This window comes from Hydractinia symbiolongicarpus, chromosome 9, assembly GCF_029227915.1.
Source record: "Hydractinia symbiolongicarpus strain clone_291-10 chromosome 9, HSymV2.1, whole genome shotgun sequence".
Classification (NCBI taxonomy): Eukaryota; Metazoa; Cnidaria; class Hydrozoa; order Anthoathecata; family Hydractiniidae; genus Hydractinia; species Hydractinia symbiolongicarpus.
The window spans coordinates 27,868,810-27,894,246 of NC_079883.1; the positions used below are offsets into that span (position 1 = coordinate 27,868,810).

The 25,437-nt window shown below is 36.7% G+C and overlaps 2 protein-coding genes across 2 annotated transcripts; both read left to right on the forward strand.

The window, feature by feature from the left end:
- The first annotated feature begins 2,873 nt into the window (after positions 1 to 2,873).
- Positions 2,874 to 5,369, forward strand: LOC130657422 (uncharacterized). The gene is made up of 3 exons (XM_057460405.1): positions 2,874 to 2,993; positions 3,662 to 4,170; positions 4,731 to 5,369. The coding sequence occupies exons 1-3, from the start codon at positions 2,991 to 2,993 to the stop codon at positions 4,966 to 4,968; spliced, it is 750 nt and encodes a 249-aa protein (XP_057316388.1). The 5' UTR covers positions 2,874 to 2,990; the 3' UTR covers positions 4,969 to 5,369.
- Positions 5,370 to 17,493: 12,124 nt separating this feature from the next.
- Positions 17,494 to 20,314, forward strand: LOC130657011 (bifunctional protein GlmU-like). Its single transcript, XM_057459961.1, has 2 exons — positions 17,494 to 18,859; positions 19,367 to 20,314. Exons 1-2 carry the CDS (start codon positions 18,383 to 18,385, stop codon positions 19,601 to 19,603), a joined length of 714 nt encoding a protein of 237 aa, XP_057315944.1. The 5' UTR covers positions 17,494 to 18,382; the 3' UTR covers positions 19,604 to 20,314.
- The last annotated feature ends 5,123 nt before the right edge of the window (positions 20,315 to 25,437 follow it).

Genomic DNA, 25,437 nt, shown 5'->3' on the forward strand with positions numbered 1-25,437 from the left:
AATTTTTGAAAACAAATTATTAGTGCTTAATAGAGGAAGCACCGTAACTAAATTCTAAATGCTAGGATATACGGTAATTCGTTTCTAGAGAAAATAATTAATTTGCTATCATCGGTGACTGATATATTAAAATCTAATTTATTTCCAGTAAACACAGAACGAGGAAATGAACTTGTAAAAATACTGTACTAAATGCTTCTAAGGAAGGTAATTAATAACTTAAAAGGATTAAAGTAACTTGTAAAGGATTTTATAGCCATTGTTGTTGTCAGTTATATTTGGGTGTTCAAAATGATATCCAAGAATGATTTAATATGTTGCTATTGTCCTTATTGCTTATGATCTTTCCTTTTACCATAGCTCGAATTTCGTTTAGGTCACTAAAATCAAGTGAAAGGAAGTGCACTGATCTAAAAACGCATTTCATTCCTCGGACTTGATTTATATTTCATTTCAGGTAATTTGACCGAAGTAAAATAAAGTGAGTTTAAGTTCGCTTTAAGTGATGTACACTCTCATCACCAGGGATTGTTTTTGCCTTGTCGATACCTATCAAATAAGTAAATGTCCCTGGGGACGAGGGTGATCTCATGTTAATAGCTCTGAGAAATACAAAAGACTGATGGTAACTAAAAAAAAAATTGTACTTATCAACCTTCCAGCGTTTGATAGTTTTTTGCAGTAAAGCGGAACAATTTCCTTTCTTAATAAAAAAGCCTCACAAGATAACTTGGAATTTATGTCTTTTTTTCATTTTTTTATTATTTCCTTATTTTTATAATCACCTCATATTAAGCCGGATATCAAATTTTTTCACTGTTTTTTGATAGTTCGTGCAACCTTGTTTTAATTAAAAATGATTGTTTTTAATACTGATTTGATAGGAGAAACGATAAAACATCTACACAAAGATGTTCTGTTATATTACATCTCTATTGATTCAGAGATAACGACCTTTTAGTTTGACATTCAATAAATCGAATAATCGAAAAGTTTGCACAATTCATAATATTCATTTTGAATTGTGCAAATTCGATCGACGTCGTTTTATCTGACTACATTCGTTTCAGAAAATCTCGTGTCTGAAAAATCATTTATCAAATTACAAACTTACGGCGTTGGCGTTGTCGTTGCGCATGGCCTTGTGGTTATAGAATTCGCGTTGTAACCAAAAGGGCCGTGGTTCGGTCCACAGCGTAGGCATGTTTAGCAAGTCTTTGTACCGTTTTTTGAAGTGTTCAACTCTTCATGAGTGATATGACCTAACTTAAAAACGATAACGACTCTAGCTGACGTTTTTTTTTCGGCCGCTTTTCATAAATGAGTTTTTGACCAATTTTTAAGGCCAAATATTTATGGTTATGACGATTTAAAAGATTTCACCTTATAAAAAATTATAGCTGTACAAATACAGAGTTTCATATGCTTTTTGAAAAACATTAGGCTGGTTTTAAAATTTAAATAGTCAAAAAACCTCTTTTGAAGGGGATTTGAGGAGATTTTTGACAGGTGTGGCAACTCTAGTTATTGTCCTCTAAATTGCCAAAAAGTAAGAACGCCATTCTCAAGAAAAACAGCATCGACAATACCGAAAACTTTTTTCACTCCAAAATGAGACATGAATTAAAATACTTTAATTCTAATTGTTATCTTCAAATCTAAAATATCTCAAGAGACTTTTGACTACATAAAAATTAAAAAAAAAAAAGAAATTCATCGGACAAAATGATAACACGAAATTTTCTCCGACAAAGTTTCGTGTGGGAGTTTTTTTTGTTTTTTTATTTCAAAATGAAGTAGCAAAACATGACTCCACATTTTTGTAATATAATGACATCAGTAAAAATACATTCTGTAGGATGACGTACGAAAGTTTCGACACAACAATAAAGAAGTTCTTATAATCAGCATAATTAGTTCTTATAATCAGTAGTTAGCCATATTGGATTTGGTTGATAAAAACTGTTCGTATACTTTTGTAAAGGCTCGCTTCCATTTGATCGCATTTTCTGCTATAGCGCAAAAAGATCACACTTAATGTGCGCATGCGCTAACTAAAAAACTCTTTTAGGTTTTTTGCGTTACACATTTAAGTTTTTACAACCAACATATTTTTAACGAACTTCATTTTAATTCCATACGACAGTTTTTTGTAGGTTTCGATGTAACAAAAACATTTCCGCGTCTGTTGATCGATAATCAGGTATTATGGCCATTTTGTTAAAAAAATAAATCCAATTACAACCCCTGGTTTTTTGGGTTACAAAGAAAGAGAATAAACACAATATACTGATAACTCAGGAAAACCTGATTTTTTTCAACTAAAACTGGATAGAAACTTTAAAGATGTTTCCTGGTTTTAACTTATAGTTTTCCGACTTTAATTTATGCTTTTTTGTTGTAGTTTGTTCCTGGTCAGTTTTCAATATGATCTTGAGGTAGTAAAGTAAAGAAATCTCTGAAGCTTAATATCTTGAGAACGAAAACAGATCTTTTAAAATTCCAAAAAACTTGATAAACAACTTTTCACCCTCTATAACATACAAAAATATCATTTTCAATGAAGGAATCTCTTTAAGTTCGACACGCCGATAATGACATTATTACCAAAACGGTATATGGCAATTTTCAAAATATACATGGCCATTCTCAAAATATATATGGCCATTTTAAAAAATTTATCTTCATTTTTTAAATATAATAAATTGTCTTCAGAACTTTTTAGGCGTTTATTATATGCTGACGGACGTCTTTTTAACTTTTTGTAATCAGCAGTAGTTTAAATCAAAGTACCTAATTGGAAAAATGGTTCAATCGTAAACAATAGTGATTTTTTTATATTAATAATGCTGTTGGTATTATGATGTTAACAATTGTTTATGTTTTGATCAGGGGGTACATTTTCTGATTTGTTAGCACATAAATATCAGTGTCGGTGGCAGGAAAATTTTATTTTGCTGAAGAGTGGAGTGGTATCATGAACTAAGAAAATGGTAAGTAAAGATCACTTTCTGCGTGATGTATGATTTTGTGTTGACACATGCGCACTCATTGCAATAGATAAAAATGTAAGCATCAGACATTAAAAAGAGTAGATAGTTAAAAATCATTTTAGTGTCATTTGTATCTTGTGCTTTCAAGTTATTTGTATATATTTTATTAATAGCCATTTAACCTTATGGGAACCTGCTTTTTTTTCCTACAAGACTGCGTGCGCATGTAAATGTTTGTAAACATTGGCATCTATTTAGCTTTGTTTCTGTAATGATAGTTAACTTGGAATATTTGTGGTCCACAGCAACATATAATGTGGAGCGATATAAGGTTTAGTTACATGTACATGTATTTTTTTAATTAAAAAAATAATATTTTTTGTCAAATATAATTTCAAAAACTTTATATAAATTGTATTCAAATACTAGCCACACATAGTATTAAATACGTTTTAACTCTCCAGGTACAGTGCTAAAATAATGCAGCCTCGATCCCAGGACCTTTCGTCTCTTTTTTGCATATCGGGCGGCGAGACAAACGTTTTGTCAAATCTATCAATAAGCGCAGCGCTGATGACAGACAAAAAGCCCTGGGAACAGGGTTGAAAATGTTAGAAATTAGACGTTATATGTTGTTACCAATTCTTAACTCAAACATTAAATTTTAGAATCTTACCAAAATTTGTTTCTTTGGAATCCTTCTCGTTGTTGTTGTCTTCGCACTTTCGGAAGCCGAACCCAGATCTAGACGAAGAAGCCAGAGAAGACGAAGAAGTCAAAGACGACGAACGAGAAACCAGAACAAAAAAAAAGCAGCACAAGTCCGTCAAACATTTGAAAATGCCAGAGAAGTTGTCCCTGGTTTTTTTGCACTCACGGAGATGGAATCCCTTAACTTTACCTCCATACAAAACGAGGTGAGTGCCCCTTCATGCGTAAACAATTTAACTTTACCCAGGTTTGCTGCGTGCAAAATGCAAGAACTGAGGGAAATAATAAGAAATCAAACTTGTGTGTTGGAAAAATCTGATGAAAATCGAGTCAAGAGACAAAGACAGAACGCAGACGGAAGCGAGACACGAATCCGTTCCACAGATAATCAAGGTAGCATAGTCAGTGGAACAAAAGTAAGATTGTGTACTGAAATAAACGCAAGAACAACTCTTGCGCAAAATAGGTAAGTTTCCTTATAAACAACTTATAAACAAGTATCAAGAGACAAACGACTACCGTAAGTTCTCCATTAAGGACCCGGACGCTTATTTACTTTGTGAGTCTCTAAGAGGGAGTAGTTGTCTATGCGCGCAGGACGGTAATTCAAGCTGGACGGCATTCCAAGTAAGGTGTTTATTAAATTTAGTGCAAATTTCAATATCAAAATAAAAACTAAAAAGGATAATAGTTTGAAACAGAACATTAGTTTATTTCTACTCTGGTTTATTTCGCAATTCCTTCTGGGGACAAACGTACTTTACAAAAAAAATAAGATTTTGAAATAAAAATTGCAATTTACTTTGAATAAATAATCCATTAAACGGGCGTTTCTTAAGGCGGAAAGGATAGACGCTTATCGAGTGGGCGATTTAATCAAACCGGCAGTAATCGAGGGGCGGTTAATTGAGGGGGCGGTTAATCAAGGGTGTGGTTAATCAAAGGATGGGTAATCGAGGGGGGCAGTTAATCGACGGCCGGTTAATCGAGATTTATAATGAACTCAATATGTAACTCGCTTTTTAGGTATCCTCAAGTAATTAATGAAATTATATGTAAGAACAACGAAAGATGTTTAGGGGATCCAAAATGTTTCTGTGCGCAGCAATTTATCATGGTACAGTTTCGAATTGACACCAATGAATATGGGATAGACAGGCTCGGAGAATGGGATACTTACGATCAAGTTATACGAACGGGATGCAAGTGTCGAGTAGATAAACAATCGATTACGTATAGACTTTTTATAGACGACGAAAATTAAACGGATATAATAGTTTTTTGTCAGACTGATAAAGTATGGATACCTTATCGCTTAGAGTAATTTTCTGTTGTTTCATGCACCAACATCAATAATTTTACACGGCTTTTATTAAATGGGGGGAAAAATAATACCATGTTTAAAATAACTAGCACATAAAGTAATGCTTTTGTGTTCATTTTGTTGTAAACCTCTTTAACCTCAACCTCATTCCCAGGGCGTTTTGCCTTGTTGATGAAGTTGATAGGGGACAAGTTCGTGATAACGGCTCGGGGGCCACAAGACCCTGAGGACGATGTTGCCTTAACCTGAGTTATTTCTGTATGTACGATCCTACATAATATTATACGGCTTACTAATAGTTAGTTTGTAAAGAATTTATGAGAATCATTAAATTCAAGAAAGCAATTATTACTATTATTTAGTCAGGATAGCCTCTTCAGATCCTAATGGTGTTGTTATTAATAACGGTCCTGCGAATAAGTTCCTGCAAAGTGAGCCCTAGTGCATTGAAAGCTCCCATTCAAGTTGCGGAATGTGCGCAATCACAACATCAGCTCTACTAGACAATCCTATTCTCATGTTGAACGCTAGCTAAGCAGAAAGGATCGATTCACACTTTTATAGTCTCTGTCATGACTCGGCCGGGGTTTGAAACCAAGACCTTCTGCACTAGCGAACACTCTGCCACAAAGCCACCATTCAAATTTTTTGACCCAAGTTTAAATTTGAAGTTGAATGTTCACATTAAAATTTAAATAAACCTATTTTTATCTAAAATCATTTCAAGATTTAAGGAAAAACTATGGTAGTGGTAAAGATTATTTCGCTCGCAAACAAACAGCGAACATTTTAATACATCAGAGATAGAGAAATGTTCCTTCTGGCACAGTCACAGCAAGCCACAGCACAGTCCCTATTAATCCATCGCCATCCGACACCATCCCATAGTGATCCACGTCATTCAAGGACCTAGTATTCAATGACGTCATCTGTAGATTAAAAGACCCCTAAAATTTCTAGCACATTTTCCGATAATATTCTACGCACATAAGGGAAATTCCCTATCATACAAAAATGAGTAAGGGGAAATTCCCCAAGGGAAATACCTGTGTTAGTCGAGCAGAATGAAATCCTCCGACTTTGTAAAAAAACGTATAATAAAAGAGAAATGGATTCACACACTGTCAAACAATTACGCGATATTGCAAAAACCCGTGGACTTAAGGGGTATTATAGACTACGTAAAGCTGAATTGGTTGATCTATTGGAGGACGTATCACAGAGGCCACCAAGAAGGGCTGGACAACGAAAGCCCGCAAGGCCAGCAACCATACTACCAACGCCGGAGGCCATGGATATTTTTGAGAAACAAGAGATGATGAAAAATCGATTGATTGTGAAATCCAAGATGCAGGAATGGTACAACTGGTTAGTTGATGCCGCCCCAAAGGTATAAAAGAGGGAGTCAAGGGTGCATATGCGACCCTTAAACGTACGGTTATGGGATTCTATAGTAGGGTAGCAAACACAATACCTACACTACATGATGAAGTCGAACAGGAGGCCAGGGAAGACTATTTGGAAGATATTCAAAATCCCCATGAACAGCCGGGACACGACTTCACGCCCCAGGAACATAAGCATGCCCTTCACAGAACCTTCCGGAGTTTCGAATTCCTGGTATAGGAGGTGCCGACGTTGATGGGTATATCGGGATGGTGCGACCCAATGTGCAAACCTTAGTTCAGGACTAGGTAGAAGATATGGGGTCGCCGAAGGTACAGCTGTCGCTATGAATCGTGTGGAAAAAACCCATAGAGGGGGCTAATGAGAATGAGGAATACATTGAGGTAAAGAAAGTATTCCATAGCAATATGGCCCCGGTATTCCAGGGTAACGATGTGGATGATGTGCTGAATAGGATGTTTGCCCAGGTTAAAACACATGTGGAAAACCCGGCACTACCCCGGAGTGGCTTTACAATCTCCCAAATCTTACACCTCAATGTAGACTTTCACAAATTGAGACTAAAAAGAGGCTCATCATACCTCGAACTACCCAAATGTGTAGCATCCAAAAAGGGCATCATTAACCCGGTGAATGGGGATGAGGAGTGTTTCAAATGGGCCATTATAGCATCACTGCATCATGAGGATATAAAGAAAAATCCAAATAGAGTTTCTCAGATGAAACCCTATGTAGGCCACTACAGTTGGGATGGCATGGAGTTTCCAACAAGTATAAAATCCATATACAAATTTGAGGCGAATAATCCCGATATTGCGGTGAACGTCCTCTATATAGATGGAAAGAGGATCAACATTCTGCGTCAATCAGTACATAACGAGCATACCAAGGTGGTGACTCTATTGCTTATCACTAATGATAAAAAGACCCACTATACGGCAGTCAAAAGACTGTCGAGGCTCCTGGGCAAGGAGACTTCAAAGAATAGGAACGCAATGCACTTTTGCCTAAACTGCCTACAGGGTTTTCCCACAATCGAATCGAGGAATAAGCATTACAGGTAACTGCATCGATCATGAGGCAGTCAAGATTACGACGCCAAATGAGGCCGAAAAATGGCTATACTATGGTATAGACAGCAGCAATTCAAGGTACCCTTTGCCATCTATGCAGACTTCGAGAGTCTGCTAGTTCCGGTAGAAGAGGGATAAGGGATACAAAAAGGCTGAGTAAGCACGCACAGTCCGGCTGGTGTACCTATAGTACCTTTGCTTGTGGGGACGTACCGGCTTCTTTAAAAGTCTACAGGGGTGAGGACTGCGTCACCCGCTTCCTGAACCACCTAGAGGATGAGGTGAAACTTCTCTATAATACCTACCCGCAGTAACCCATGACCAAACTAACAGATGTCCTAGAAAGGGAACATGACGAGGCCACGCACTGCCATATTTGTCTAAAACCCTTTAATAACTATGAGAATAACTGTAAGGTCAGGGCCCACTGCCACTATACAGGTGGCTATAGAGGCGCAGCGCACGCAATATGCAACCTCAAATACAAAATACCCGGCCATGTCCCAGTGATTTTCCATAACCTTTCGGGGTATGATGCCCATGTCTTCATACGAGAATTGGGCGAGAAGTATGACACCCAGGACATTGGGAATACCAAAAAATATATAAGTTTCAATGTCAAAATCAAGGTACCACTTGGAGGTATGGGATATGGTGATGGTGAGAAGTACAAGACCATAGAGATACGGTTCATCGATAGTTGTTGATTTATGGCATCATCGATAGACAAATTGGCAAGCAACCTCGGCGATGAACAGTGTAAAAATCTCCGTTAGTTTTTCAATGAGGATGACACGTTTAAGCTTATGCGCAAAAAGGGTGTCTATCCATATGAGTACATGGATAACTGGCAGTGATTTGAAGAGGTGGAGTTACCTTCTAAGGAGGCGTTTTACAGCAGGCTAAACATGAATGGGATCAGTGATGAAGATTATCAATACGCTAAAAAGATATGGAATTGCATTAGCCCAGAGGGTGATGATGTTACCATGAGAGACTACCAGGATGTGTACCTGGAAACAGACGTCCTCCTATTGGCCGACGTCTTCGAGACATTTAAAGACATTTCGAGACGTTTGCTTGGACAAATACAGCTTTGATCCCGTCCATTTCTACAGCGCACCTGGCTTGGCATGGAAGGCAGCACTGAAATATACCGGAATCAAGTTAGAGCTTCTCACTGATCCCGACATGCTCCTGATGTTTGAGAAGGGTCTAAGCGGAGACATAACCCAGGCCGTACACCGATATGCAAAAGCTAACAATAGGTACATGGGAGAGCAGTATAACCCGGATGAGGAGAAGCCCATTGGGACAATAAGCATGGGTACATCTTAGAGGTAAATATAGATTACCCCAAGGAGCTACATGATAAACATAATGAGCTGCCGTTCCTACCCGAGCGCGCGATGGTCCACAAGGTTGAAAAATTGGTACCTAATTTAGAGGACAAGCGTAAATATGTAGTACACATCAGGGCATTAAATGAGGTTATAAAAGATGGGCTAAAGCAGGGTCATACGATTCAACCAGAAGGCGTGGTTGAAGGGATATATTGATCACAACACGAGGCTAAAAACGGATTCCAAAAACGAGTTTGAGAAATATTTCTACAAGCTGATGAACCTCTCGGTATTCGGTAAGATATGGAGAACATTAGAAACCATCGCAATATTCAGCTGGTTACCAACGAAGACAAGTACACGAAGCTTGTGATAAAACCTAATCTCAAGGGTGGGAGCCGGTTCAGCGAACATCTGATAGGTGTAGAAATGGGTAAAACAGAGTTTAAGATGAATAAGCCTGTGTATTAACCAGGCCATCCTGGACATGTCAAAAATGGTGATGTACGAATTTCACTACGATTTCATGCAGCCTAAATACGGTAGCAAATTACAGCTCTGCTGCATGGACACAGACTCCTTTGTGTATCATATAAGGACACATGATTTGTATGTTGATATCGCTAAAGGTGTTGAAGCACGCTTCGATACAAGTGCCTATAATCCAGACGATAATAGGCCCCTCCCTATAAGAAAAAAACAAGAAGGTTGTAGGCTTGATGGAGGATGAGCTGGGTGGTAAAATCTTAACCGAATTCATCACCTTAAGGGCCAAACTCTACGCCTATAAGAGCCCCACGCAGGAAGGCATCGATCGAAAAGCGAAGGGTGTAAGGTGATGTGTTACCAAAAAACCCATCACCTTTGATGACTATCAGCGATGCCTGGAAGAGCGCGTTAAGATCCTGATTCAAAACAAGGGCCACAGGGTATTCACTCAAAAGGTTAACAAGTTGGCACATAACAGGGCAGATGACAAACGTATCGTATAATCTGACCAGATTACAATGCTTGCTCGTGGCCATAAACGCCAAGTGTCCACCCGTGAATAAAATGGAAGTGTTGTTTTCCAAAAGCTACATACCTCCCCGCTTATGTTGTAAGCATTATTGAATGACGAGGTTTTTTAAAAGCTGTGCAAAGTTTTGTAAGGGTAGTACTTTACAAAACAAAAACAATATGGAGGGGACCAGGAAATGTACAAAATGTAAGCAAACCATACCACTATGCAACTTTAAGGTGACCCAACGTAACGGACAACAAACAAGGCAATGCATCAAATGCCGCGACATTAATAATTCATCAAGGGAACGTAGCAAATGCTCGCATAAAAACATAGACAATTTTGCCCCATATGCGATCACCGTGCTTGTCAGTATAACCTCATTCTAGCTAGGATTCATCATGCCTTAAATTGCGATACGGAGATTGCCTCCACGGAATATAGCGGTGGGCGGTGGCAGTTTGATCACAAGGTGCCGCTAAAGTATAGGGAGAACGGGGTGTATCCTAGCGAAGAGCTGCAAATTGCAAGACTGCACTACACCAACATGCAGCCCACGTGGGTTACGGATAATCAAACGAAAGGTAATCGATATAAGTCCGAGTAGAATAGCGTGGTTGATCAAACACTTGAACACATAAATGGAGGTGTGCACACTAATCTCTATACTCCTACCCTATGCTCTGATGGCTTGTGTACTTTTCCGATATCGACTATTAATAAAGAGAATGAGTCAGCTTGCACAAGTATTTGACACAGCCACCTCTGCAGAATATGAACATGTGAAAACCCCATCCAATAAACGTCAAATTTTAAAGGAGGCCCTTCGCAAAGGTAAAGGACACCTTCTACCCAAAAAATGTACCGAAGGGTTTGTTGACAAGGCCCCAGAGGATGCCATTGAAAAGGTACATACAGAGTATGTGCAGCGAGAACTCCAAGAGAAGAGGAGAAAACAACCCATGTGGTCAATCCGAATGCCAACATGGTTGGAAACTTTGTGGATAGACAGTGTTGACGAATTGCGCAGGGACATCGAAGAGGACCCAATAATCAGGGACTCTATGACAGATCTTGGGATTTTGGTGTACTGCACCATTGGCAGATGTCTTGCACCGCTACTGGTCCTGTCTCACACGGCTCGGATATGAGCAACAAGAAGAAACAGGAGGAGAAGGAGGAGGTGGAGGAGGCGGAGACGGTGCTATAAGATAAATGAGTGAAGAAGAACAAAAACAAGAAGAGAGGGTCATTACAAAGCCACCGAAGAGTGAGGGTCGTGTAGCATTTGGCAAGAGACTTGCCGAATGGAATAGGAAAAACAAGGCGGACTTAAAGAAAAAGGTGGTCAAAGAACCTTCACAGGATGATAAGGAACCTGCAGCAGGTTCTAGCAAGTCGATGGACAGTGTATACATCTATGGGGTCGGGGTCGGGGTTTGGTATATGTTTGGCAGGGGTGAGAATGAACCCAACAAGCTGGCGGCTAATCCGGAGTCCCAACAGGGCAAACAAGGAAAAACCCAGCCCCAAGTTGACATCTTCAAAATGCAATGAATTTTTGCTAAAAATAACACCTAATAAAATGGCAAGCAAACATGATGAAAACATGGGTCCAAAGGAAACCATGATTATTGATGCCCTATTGAAGTCTGTCAGACTCGTCTCATACACCATACTAATCGCCATGGGCGGAAAGAAGGCGCTGAGGGTTTCCAGGCCCGGTGCCAAGATGGATATGGAAGACGGTTTGAAGCTAGCTGGGTGGCCTATTTGACGAATACGTCATAAAACAAGGGTGGTACTAAAAATCATTAATAACTTTGAAATAGATTGCCTGATATTATTTCTACTTGCCCCTGGGGCAAATAGAAAATGGAAGAGAAAAAATGTGTCGTGTGTTCAAAATCTCTCCCCTTGGACCAATTCAAGGCAAAGGGCAAAGGGAAACTTACAAAAACATGCATTCCCTGCCTTGAACTCGGCAGGGTTTCAAAAGGTCATACCAAACGTTGTAATTATATGCAGCCCTTATACGAGTTGATAATTATACTGCAGGACCATATTCAAGCACAATTTAATAAGGGGTATACCTGGGAGAACTTCGAGAGGCATGTGAATAATATAGTACGCTTCAGATACGACGAAACGTTTAATAGTCCAACTCTTGCCGACGTCGCCTTGGCATTACAGCGGGCACAGTATGCCATAACAAATGGACGTGTTATGTTGTAGGGTATGCAAAAATATATTGCCCCCACACAAGATTAAAATTAGGAGTAATGGTCTGACCAAAACTTGTATAGGTTGCCTGACTAAAGCCAAGGAAAGGCGGGCTGTAGCAAATAGAGATATCGTTGAACACAAGTTGGATCCCATTGCCACTGATGCGGAAATTCGAGATGTTCAGCAGAATGAGAATTGCCTCATCTTGTATGACCTACTCACATACTGGATTATAAGTTAATATACCGAACTCGTCGGGGATAGCCCCGAGAAGGCAAGGCTCGTTGAAAGGTACCGCAATTCCCTACGATGCCTACAAGGCAAATTAATGTATACTCCACTACCCATGGAATTCAAGGCTTGAAATACTAAGCTTTGCCATGCCTGTTGGGGATCTCTGGAAAACAGGCATGGGGTGTGTTAATATGTACAGGCTGTGCAGCCTTGTACCCCAGGATAGATGATCGAAAGTGGAGCAACTATTAGTAAATGGATGGCGTAAGAGTCCCTCATACGGCAATCTATACAGGTCCGACGTCTTGCGGTAAGACGCAACGTGTTTTGGACCTGCTTGAGCATGAATACAAGAGGCACTTCTATAATATTGTCATCCTATGCCCCAGATTGCGGTGGAATGCCACCTACCTTGAAAGAGCCTCATTATGGAGGGATGATTATGTATTTATGATAGACCCAGGAAATGAGCTGTTTGAATGGATTCAGAAATTTTCGTCGTTATTCACGGCTGAGGACACGCTGTTTGTGTTTGATGACGTCATAGTTGATGAAAGCCTCGACAAGCGTCGACAGTCACTACTTGAGCTTGCTATTTCGGGAAGGCATCGCAAGCATAGTCTTTGGCTCTTAGCCCAAAGTTACAGTGCTCTTCCGAAGAATCTTAGGAGGCAAAAAAGCCCTATTTTTACGGTCTCCACATAAAAAGAGTGACATGAGACTAATCCAAACATGCTTGCTTGTACGTTAGATTGGAACACCCCAGGATTTGGAAGATTTTGGAGTGAGCATACAATAAAGCTACCTGAATAAATGACAATAAAAGCTGTCATCTCAAAAGCTTGCTACGGTCCTTGCCCCACATGTAGAAATCATATACGACATGCAAAATCAACCTCGGTTCAAGCGCGCTGACCTGGAGAGGTTTTTACATATTCCAAATTTTAGGCAATATGGGCTTAGTCGCAATATGACAATATCAAGGGCGAAAATAGAGGGTATGCTGGGGATAATCGGGGACCTCACACACCGGGGTATGCTAGGAGGAAGGAAAAATGGGCATGATATATTTATTTTCGCCGAAGCCGTCACGGAAATCCTGGTTCGATGTAAAAGCTAATTAAAATTACCGGGCGTTGTGGTATGGAAATCAAAAGCATAAAACTTTTATCCAAGGAGGAGGGCACTATTTACAACATCTTCACCGCTTTTGACGGCGAAGGTACGGTTACGCAGTATCGTATTGATGAATATAGGATCGACCTGTACTTCCCAAGGTACAGATTGGCTATCGAATTTGGACATGAGGTAAATAGAAACACATGCTATGAGGTAAGGAGAAACATATCGAGCAAGCCTTGGGATGCACCTTTATACGATATAACCCTGATGCCCCAAACTTCTCCATTTTTCACGTCATTAACAAGATTTATCGCTATGTGTTTGCTGAAATTAACCAGGGGACTAGGTCTTAAACACCCTCAATTTTTACTACTTGCAGGTAGTGAAAATTGTATGCAAAAATGGGTGGGGTGGCACCCCACCCCTTGGTAAAGCTCGATCCCTATCACCACTCTTTAACATGTTCTGGAGGCACTTCGACATCCTCCGGGATCAACATGAGTTCTTCTGAGACGAAGCTTCTTTCGGGACCATCCTTTAAATATTACAGAACACGACTACTCGCTACAATATGGTCCTACCTATACATCTTTTTACTCCAGAAAGGTTGCACGTCGTCTCGCATCACCGTGCTCCTCCCCGGGTTGTAGCAGATACAAGTAAAAACCATCCTCGGGCAGGGGTTTCTCTTCGGGATATTCTTAACATTTTGCAAGTGGGACATCATCCATCTTAATGACTTTGTTAGGTTTCATGTTTATCATAGCAGTCTTGGTATTGTTTAGACTTTTTACGATAGTGTATAGGTGCTTGACCCAAGTGCTACTAGTCTCATCGGAAGCTAACTCTTGTGCATCCTGGGCTTGAATAGCCTTTCTGCAAGAACCTTGTTATAGGACTCTACAAAGGCTGTGAACGTATGGTGGTATTTGGTGGTGGATCTCTTGATCTCCACATCTTAGCCTTCTAGCAGCCCGGTTACATCCGATTTGAACTCAGAACCATTGTCACACTGGAAGGTTACCGGGTATTTTAAGGGTCAAGCCTTGTAGTTATCTTTGATCATGTTTATGACTTACGTTCTCTTGCCTTTGGACCATAGCCTCAAATTTCTGTAGTAAAATTTGACTTGTTGTATAATTGACTGCATTGGATCGAATCAGGGATGCATTGGCCCCTGCCTGGGACCCCAGTAACAAGATCACGTAAACCCTGATACTCTCGCTTAGCTTGGTTAACCCTTCAGATGTTAAACCCCGACTTGTCGGCATGATGAACTTGGCCCAATTACCGTCAACTTGAGGCCACAATCTACCATTTGTCAATGACGACATAACTGCTTCAAACATGTAAACTTTTTTGATATAAAAGCGAAAAATTGCCCTGGGAACGTTGTTGTAAAAACCTTTGTGGTGACGTTCTTCACCGTCATCAATTCATGACGTCAGACACAAAAATATCAAGTCCAATTTGCCTCGCTTAGTGTTTAAAAATAAACACTGAGAAGGAATGAACTAGTATAGAAAGTGTTGCGGAGAGGTTGCCAAGGCAAAAGCATTAAGCACGGCAAAGGCAGCCAAGGAAAGAGGAAGAGGAATCAGCAAGGCAGGGGTAGGCAAGGCATGGGACGCACAGGCAAGGCCATAGAAGGCAGGCAACAGAAATAACTGCTTCAAACATGTAAACTTTTTTGATATAAAAGCGAAAAATTGCCCTGGGAACGTGGTTGTAAAAACCTTTGTGGTGACGTTCTTCACCGTCATCAATTCATGACGTCAGACACAAAAATATCAAGTCCAATTTGCCTCGCTTAGTGTTTAAAAATAAACACTGAGAAGGAATGAATCAAACAACGAAGTAAAAAGACAATGAAAAGGGCTTGCAACAACAAACAAACAACAAAGGCAAGGATGAAAATCATGATCCTATCGTGATATAAATATTGCTCATTACTTTTTAAATGGCTATTGATGTATTTTTATATGTGTACGGCTACAGAGATGTTGAGAAGCTGTGTTTTAGCTATAGATAGCTTTATATTACCATCAGCCAACTACTAAGAAAGGGCAGCATTCATACTCAATTTGCCACAAAAAACGTCCAATACACGTAGTTGGGTGGCTACTTCTTAACATGTTTTAGACGTTTTTTATGGCATTTTGAAACTTTAATTTGCAAAATTTAGCTAGATATTTTGCCCTGTGTAGAGCTTATAGCTATCATCTGGAGCCTAAGATAGCTAGCTAAATAAGTTTGTTGTAAATAGTGTGGCACAAAAAAGGTGATTACCGCCATAGAAAGAATAAAAAAGTTCAGACCTAGCTAGTTATACGTCATTCTCCTGGTGGAAATACAGACTACAGTTTTTCAGTTAGCATATATAACGAAGATTTTATAAAAAATAAAGGCCTAATTGATAAAGAGTTGTTGGATTTAATTTTTTACGATTTTTTGAGAGTTTTGGTTGAAATTTATTCTTGGGAAAATTATTAAAAAACCTGTAATTTGCAAAAAAAATAATCCCTGCTATTTTTCCTCTTTGAAAAACAATTTACACTAATCTTTCAATTTACACTATTTTTTTATAATATGTTTCAACTTCACTAGTTTTTATTTTGTTTAGCCCTTGAAAAACGGTATAAATTGAGAAAAAAAGAAATGAAATTCTATTTTCATGTATATAAGGACTTACCAACTCAGCAAAAATTAAAATTTATATCCTTTCAAATATAACTCGCAAAAATTAATTCTCACAAAAAATCCCTAAAGATAAATGGCAGGTTTACCCTCAAACCATAATGGTTAGCGTATACTGACCAAATTACTTGAAGGTCTTACCTTTCTCTGTAACTTTCTCTCTTCACTGCCAACAATAGATGCTATGTCATGATATCCCAAGCCTTTATGTCTATAATGTACCATATTACCATTGTGCACCTTACAGAAAGACAGTCTAAACATCACTGAGGTAGATCACAGATAAAAAATTTTTGTCCTGTAGGGGGGGAGACATTTTAATCTATTGTTATCATTGTAATTATTCATTGAATACCAAACAAACCTCTATTATTATGAAACTAGACAGGTTGGAGAATATTTTTAATAAAATTTGTTATTACCACCTGTGCTATCCTCCGCAGACACGGTGTGTTAATTCGCTTTTCCTAATGTCACATCTGTTTTTTTAAGCATTAGCGAAAAAGTACATGGCGATGTTTAAACCAGCCACTAGCTACAAGTCGCCAACTACTGCAACCATTTTAATCATAAAATAGTCTATTGATGAATAAATTATTACTACTACTTACTACTACTACTTTAGAAATAAGTCCAGTGGACCTCACATCACGGAATTAAAACAGAAATCACGGAAATAGGACATTTTAAAGGGTTTCTTTTTCGCTTAACCCTGTGCAAAAGCCCAACTTGTTCACCAGCATTTTTGTAAATATGTTTCTTGGATGGTTTATAGCCAAAACCAGAAAGTTATGTGGTGAGTGGAGTTGCCAGATCGTGGCTAGAGCTGTTTGTTTAGATAATGATGAAATTAGGGCGATATGTGCTACCTTAAAAAATACTGATCTGATTTTTTCAACCAGGAGAATAAAAGGTATATACAAATGCTTTTGAAGGATTTAAAATTTCAAAAAAGTACTTAATTATTCACTTCCCAAATGTACTCCTGAAATGCAATTTTTAGGATCATAGATCCAGTAAAGACAAAGACAAAGTATTTCTGTAATGGCCTGTTGTTTAAACCTTTTTTCAAACCTTTTGTTCATGTAGGTTTTTTCAAGCCAATCCTTCTAAAATGTCTAAACGCTTTATGTTGTAAGCAGTTTTTTTGCTCCTTTATGTGTTACAAAGGTAAATTATAAGTCTTTTGAAATTTTGGATTTTTGTTCTCAAGATTTTTATGTTTGAAGATTTTAACATTATATTATTCTGTAAATTATGTCATGCTAAACAGAAAGAAATTATTTTCATCAAAATATCACTTAGTAATTTTTGCCTTAATGTTCATACTCATTTAACTTCGAATTTGATTTTTGGTTTATAGGAAAGTTTTTGTAGGCCAGCTTCAAGGGGAGCAACTTTAAAATACTATTGCATCAGAACCGAAAAGCCAAACTATGCAATTTAGCCAACAGTCCAATTTAGCGAACAATTTTTCTTTAAGTTCCTGAAATAAGAGTAACATTATGATCCAATTCAATTTGTTTATGTAACCTTTGAAAGTTGGGAAACTTTGAATCTATATCCTTTTTTGTACAGATCAAAAACATCAACAATTTCTGTGGGCCTAACATGATATAATTTATACAGAATAATTAAATAAAAAGTTGTTTAAACATGAACAACTTATTCTCCAAAAGTTTAAAAATGGACAATAATACCTGATTTTTAGTCTGTGAGCCAAAGTTGGCAGTTGCAAATAGTTCGGGTCAATTGTCATGAAATTTCTTGACTTGTGAATTACTGTTGATTCCCATAGGCTTACAATTAATTGAGGGTTTTTCAAGATGGTGAACTCACTGGATTGGATTTGCTTGAAACTTAATTGGTTTATTCATAATCTAAAAAATTGTATATTGGGACAGTGGGTCAAACACCAATTCTAATTTCAGGAATTTGTTTTATTCTATAAAATTTTCATTCTGTAAAATTTAGTTATATTTGTATATATGTTCCAATATCAAATTTTATTTATTTTTAATTTTATCAAAATCTGTAGTAAGTTAAAGTATAGGTACTTCAACTGTTTGGCTATATCTCTGACGTAAGCACTGAAATTATGATGTCACATTCTTTGGGAAATTATTGTGGTTTGAGGAACAATAAATTTAAATTAAGAGCTCATCTATTTTATGATCTTTTTTAACAGGATAACTGAAGTATATTAAACCTTATTACATATAAGGGAAGTAACTCATTAGCACATAACCATGGAAGATTTAGCATTTCAAAAACCAGGTTCCAGCAAAGACAGTATGAAAAGTAGGAGCAAGTTTTATTCTGATTTAAGCTTCGAAGATGATTTTAATCCAACAAGTGTCAAACCAAAACAAAACACAACGTCATTTACACCAGCTTTTCCTGTTCACAATGTAACACCAAATTCCATACAAAGAAGTACAACACCGAATTTCAACTTGTCAAGTGTCAAATCTGAAGCATCTAGTACACCTCACGAATCTGTTTCTGCAACAGATGACTTAGATGAAAGACTTACTAATGTACACGCTAGTCCATTAATGTGTTATGTTTTAAGATTAAAACATGGTGAGGAGTTGAGAAAAACTTTAAAGGCATTTGTTAAAAAGAATGCATTGAAAGCTGCATTTGTTTTAACTTGTGTGGGAAGTGCTGTGTCCGCAAAATTGAGATTAGCTAATGCAACTGCCAATACAGAAGCAAATTATGTAAGTACACCATGGGTTTTTGATTGCGTGTTTTTGCTTGATTTTGTTTTTTGCTTTTAACTTTCAGCTCAATATTTTCCATTAGTGTTATATTGAAATGCACCTAAGGAAAGGCACTTAAGTCTTTATATGTGAACAGCTTGTTGTCTGAATTAAACAGCAAACCTTGCAATCCAAAGTTCATATTTTACCCATTACAAAAAGAAGCATACTTATATTTTCCTGGAATTTTGCTGGTTTTTTCTTGTCACAAGTGAGGAAATTCAAACTTGGGCGAAAATTGATATGTGCAAAATCTATATTAAAAAACCCATATACGTCTGTCTGTATGTCTGTCACACAAAATCGTAGCTTAGCTGCGCGATATGTACGCAATGCGGTATAAAAAGGACGGGCGAACCCGTGGATTTTTCCACGGGTTAACGACTATACATTTATATTGCTATTGCATGAATATTTGTGCAAATAAAGTATGCAATATCTAAAGTTATATTATTTTGTTTTTAGATGTTAGACATTGTTCATCCAACAGAGATTGTTTCTCTTGAAGGAACAATATCAGGAGGAGGTCACTTGCATGTTGCTTTATCAGATGCTACTGGTAAAATGTCTGGTGGTCATTTGATTGAGTTAATTGTTGACACGACTGCTGAAGTCGTCATCGGTGACTGTAGCGCATTATCATTCTCAAGAAACTTTGACCAAACAACTGGATTTAATGAACTTAATATTTCCATGAGATAGTGAATCACAAGTGATCCAAGAAGTGAATCCAAGGTGGTTGTACCAACAGTTCGGTTTGTAATTATCCCAGTGACATATTGATTGTCTTTTGACTGGTTTTAAAACTTTTAATAAAGAATTTGTTGAAGTTTTTGTATTTTTATGCATGATGATGGATAGCATCAGTGCATCAACTTTGTTTGCCATGAATTCATTGTTGAAAATAGTATATATTTTTTGGTCTTCTAATATTAATAGCCTACATATTAAGTACCAAATGAATATAAGACCCTAGATTCTAAGTTTTTCTTACTCCCTAACCAATTTCATTATGATATTTTATCAACTCTATCCTTATTTAGAAATGATTTAAAATCATATTACTGTATTCAACGCCACATTCCCATATTCATATATATTTTTTATTTTTGTTAAAGAGACCTTTAGTTTTAAAGTAAAATAAAATCAGTTTTTTAAAATGCTCCTTCCCCATTGGAATAACTTTTATTTTCATGCATTAATGAGATTTCTTTTTTAACTGATTTTGATAAAAATATATTGATGGTTGTAAATAAATTTAGGGAAATTAGTCCCATTTATTTTACTCATCCAACTATTTATATTGTGTTTTTGAATATTGTATTTTTAAACTTTCCTAACATTTTATAACATCCTTTAACAAAAATTGTATTTTTCTTTTTCTTTATTTATGTAAGAAACCATCCGGCGAAATCTTGTCTAATGCACTTTCCCTAAATATTACACTCAGTTTTACTTAGTTAACATGATCTGTGTCTCTGGTTTAAAACCTGCTTATAGAGTTACAACTGAGCTAGTCAACTCACATACCTAAATTGTTTCGTGATGAATGCACAGCAACAACCTTAACCTTGCAAACGAAGGTAGTTCTTCCTTGTGAAATCCCTCTGTGGAATCCTTTAGTATAGTGTCTAGCAGACGCTAGGAATATGTATTTGGGCATAAAACATTATTCATAACAAAATATAGATTATAAAAGATATGAAAGATTCTTTGGTTGACGACTATGTTCGATTCTTTAACTAAAAGGATTTTCATCTTTCCTGGGGTTGTTGACAGTATATCGTGGCTGTCGAATGTGCAGAAAAAAGATATAAAAAAGTATTTGATAAATAAAAAAGTTATACAATGTCGGAAATAGAAAAATATGGATGAGTATTTTTTGTCGTCGTTCTTTTTTTATAATGTCCGCTTTATAGGGAGAGTTTGTAGTGAGAAATTCTGTTTTGTGCAAAGAAGTTGTGTTGAGTATCCGCTTTATGAATGACGGTTTAGAGATTAGAGACTTTACTATAAGAGTTTACCCTTAGATCTATCCGTTCCAAGTAGCACTATTCGTCTTATACAGCTATCCGCTTTAGACGGTGTCCCCTTAAGCGCGATCCCCCCCGTAGTAGTCCACACACACGTGTGCTCTGCCTTTCGATAATACGGTTTACAAATTGTGTTATCCATAGATACATAACCACTAGAAGTTGAAACAGAAATTTATAATATTTTGAGAGGTAAATTTTTTTTACAACTTCTAGAACTTATTTAAATCGCAGCAATGACAATGTGCCGGTACATGAATCGAAGGAAGTCAGCTTAATTAGCACCTAGTGGAAACCGTGCCTAATGTTACCTTTTTAAAAATAAAGGAAAACCACCAATGTTGTAACATTTTTTCAATCAGAGAGTATTAATGATTTTCAATGCGCCAATGTTTTTAACCAAATCTGAATACGCGATTTGACTATGTATTTTCGTGTGTAGGCTCAATATTATAAATTAACACGACCTGGTTTTGGCCGACCAGACAGAACGGCTATTTATTACGTAGATTTCATGAATATTCTTATAATAGAATTGAGGTTTGAACTTATAACGTATAATTTATTTAAAAAGAGCATCAAAACATAATTGAAATTCGTGGAGCATAGAATTATCGGAAATCAACCCAGGTAAACACCAATCTCTTCCCCAGGGTTCTTTTATGCCCATAAGCATAAGAGCCCTGGGACGAGGTTGGGTACATGCTTCGTCTCTACCGTTTTGAGAATAGCCTAGTTTAAGGGGGATTTTCACGAAGCGAATTAAATGGCGAATTCGACGGCGAATGATATCTGAGCATGCGCAGTTTTGTTTGTTATGAATTTGCATCGAAATATTCGCTTCGCTGAAAAGTAGAAACAGTTCCTACTTTTTCGCGGCTAAAGGTTTTGCTGCTAGTTTTAGACCAATCAGAACGTGGTTAACCAATGTAAACAATGAATTTGGTGTCTAATTTATTTTTTCGTGAAAATTAAAAAGCGAATTTGCCATCGAATTCGCCGTTCAATTCGCTTCGTGAAAATCCCCCCTAACTAAGCTTTCTTCTTCGAAGTTCATAAAATGAGTTTCTCTCAAACAAATTAATTAATTTTTCTCAACTTAACTACTCCGATTTCCCGGTGGTAAGAAAAATTATGCAGGGTCTCCTGGCTATTTTGAGATAAGATTTTAAAAGAAATTTCGTACGAAACGAATTTAGTCGTCGCTTTCTTTGCCTGCAATAAATACTAATATTTAAAAAACGCTGTCATATAAGTGAAGCATTCGTTTTTTTAACCGGTTGTCCGTGAAGCAAGGCAAAATAAGTCTATATTTTGAAACTTAATTAACAACAAGCAGTCTTAGGTTTTGTTGCAGGTATTAGTTTAGAATGAAAACCGAGAGCAGTTGTGTGCTGCGTTTTTGCTTCCTTTTTCTCATTTTATTTTGTTTCTATAGTAAACAGTCAATATTTTTTTAAATAAATAACGTGTCAACTCTTTTATTAAAAGATCTTACAGTGTTTTCTAATGTTTACCTATTTACGCTTTAATAATTCACCATCAATCGAAAGAGGTGTTGGTGCGACGAGTAATCATGACGTCAGGGTCGGCTTTTTTGTCTTACTTATTAGGAACTTCTATTACTATTTATATTACTTTAAAGTTTGAATGGTACAGAGGTAAACACGAACGCAGTAAAAATGGCAACATCAAACTGCCACTGGTTGGCATTTGCTAATTTGTTCTTAGTGCGATATATATTGTAGATATGTCTGTTGTGAGAAAAGTTATCTGTGAAGATTGTTTACGTCTTTTTACGTCAGATTAAGTAAATTTGCTTTCCGCTTTAGCTGTTACAAATAAGCTGGCAGTTATCTTACATGTCAATTTTGTTATCATTTTTTGGTATACAGCTCTTTTGAAAGGCAATGATATAGTTTTTGATGTACAGATATTTAATATAGATGATTTCAAAACTAAATAATATAGCTAAAGTATTACATCTTTTACCACTGCCTACAACTTATAGCTACAAGACTATTAAAATGCAAATGAAATATACAAAAACAGGGTGTGCAATTTACAGAAAATAGGTAACTTGCCACAACCAGGCCATAATACCTGTGGTGCTGTGGAAAAAGCTAGCCGTTTTTGACTATTTTTCAATATGGTCAAACACCATAACTTGACCATTACTCTGTAAGGGGTGCTGATTAGCTACAAATGTCTGGATATGAACAACTTTTAACATAATGGAGTAGTGTTTATATTTCCACAATCTCTTATGCAAATCAACATACTACAGAAAAAATATATACAGGCTTTAACCGTACATAAGTTCATTGCAAACTCTATATCTGAGTGGAGAAATTTTTTTGCTGTTAAAATCAAACAAGAAACCGCAGTTGGTTTAAAATCACACAACGAATAAACATTTCGGTCTACGCGTTCCTGCAAAGAATATGTCGATATAATACCGATCCAGATATTAATAAAAAAATAATAGCCCGCAATTCCAAATGCACCACTTGCATAATCGTAAATTTTGTATTTGAGGAGGGCCGAATAAAACTCAAACCAAATTGTTCATAAAACTAATAAGAACATGGTGATCAAAAAAGGGAAAAAAATAGCCAAGAATAAATCCAGCCATGTTAAGATAAAGATTTTTAAAAATGCCCTGTGTATGGGGTCGTCATACAAACCTTCTGTATACTTCAAAATTTTATCAATCATTCTGATCACTGTGGACAAAAGTTTCTTTTCAAAAATGAATTTTCCCCTGAGTGTGAGAGCTTATTTCAAAAGAATATGCAGAAAAAAGCAAAACTGAATATGAGTTTTGATTTTGTGAGAGTGCACATGAAAAAATAAAAGAAAAAACATAAATTTTATATTTTTCATAATTTCCCTACATAAAGTTAAAACTTTATATGTTAATACAACATTGTCTAGATAAAACACAATAAATTATACTACAAACAAATTCTTAGCTATGATTCTTTAAAACATGTCGAAATACACATAATAAAAATTGGTTTGTTCGCTGAAAAGAAGAAAGAAAAATTCCCCTGCATAAGTCTCTAAATTCTGGCTAGCTATAAGGAACTTTGCCAAGAGAAAGAAATATTATATGTTGTAACATAAAAACACTTTAAGACATGTGTCCCTTCAAGTCATCATAAAATTGTTGGTTTTAAAATTATTTTTTTACTTCACTTCATTTTTTCTTGAAATATTTTAGCAACAACAGCTTCTTCATCTTAACTAAGGGTCATGCTTCAATAAAAGCAGCTAAAAGATGAAGGTCTTGTTCCTTAACTTTAAATCAAGAAAGCACAACATCAGCTTTCCATTTATACGCAAGAAAATATCATTATTCTTCACAACATAATTTCTTTATGCATTAGAATCTCATTCTCTTCCTTGGTTCTTTTTCAATATTCTTCACATCATAAGTAAATATCACATGGTACATAATTGGACATAATAAACATGTGAAAAGTAGAAAGTACAAGACGGGCCATGTATTGGCAAGTGTTACCACACAATAATACAGGATAGACAGGTGTGTGTAACAACAATGTAATCATAATTAACATTGGTAACACATTACAAGCAGTGATGCCCTACATGTGCAATCTTATATATTAATTCCCTTGCGTGAGTAAAACTGTGAGTCCACGACACGGAAATCACGGGTCACATTCTTATGACGTGGCCGTACGCTATAATTTACTAAAAAAATAAGTAAGCCGCCAAATGAGAAAACAGGGGATCCATTTGTCATTTATGCTACAGCGCCGTTTTCGGCCGTTACGGTTAAAATAATCTAATTTTACCCCCGGTTTACCATGTGCGCACAGTATCTCATGGAAACAAGTTGTTTATCAACTGACAAAAGAAAACCGATGTGAAGAAGGTTGTCTGTTTTTCAAATTTATCCTGAAAAAAGTTATTTCAAATAAAGTTTACTCATTGTAAGGTTAGATTAAAGCTTATATGTTTTTCTATTTTCCATTTTTGTGGTCTGGGACCGAGGTTGTATCGCATTCGAATATGAATGTAATTTGAATCTTAAATGTAAAAAACAAACTGGTGTTGTGGAAATATTTTTTAAAACGAAAAAAGACATACGATGATATGATATCACAAAAAGAATTTATTGGAAATGCATCAGACAATTGTAGCTATACATTTTCAATTCGTTCTCTTTGGGATGAAGCGAAATATAGTAATCGAAGTAAAAAATGATTGGACTTTTATTCAAAGAACCCTAGCTAGCGACCTAACTGAGAAAGCGAACGAAAAGTAGGTGTGTTGTTTAAATTATTTGATAGCAAAATGAATCTTGGTGTATAACGATATTTTAACCGTTTCTTTCAGAGCTAATTTTTTCCTTAAATATTAAGATTGTTGTTGTGTCTTGAGCCGGAAAATATTTTCTTGAAGCACTTATTTTGTAAAGAATATACTCTGAAAAATAGACCAGAAGTTTAGAATGTCCTAAGAATATGTCTG

Excerpts from the sequence above, each read along its gene's own strand:
- LOC130657422 (XM_057460405.1), top strand. Across the intron at positions 4,171-4,730 it reads ACAACTCTTGCGCAAAATAG|GTATCCTCAAGTAATTAATG; the intron begins GTAAGTTTCCTT and ends CTCGCTTTTTAG.
- LOC130657011 (XM_057459961.1), top strand. The coding sequence starts at position 18,383 with ATGGAAGATTTAGCATTTCAAAAACCAGGTTCCAGCAAAGACAGTATG. Across the intron at positions 18,860-19,366 it reads CCAATACAGAAGCAAATTAT|ATGTTAGACATTGTTCATCC; the intron begins GTAAGTACACCA and ends TTTTGTTTTTAG.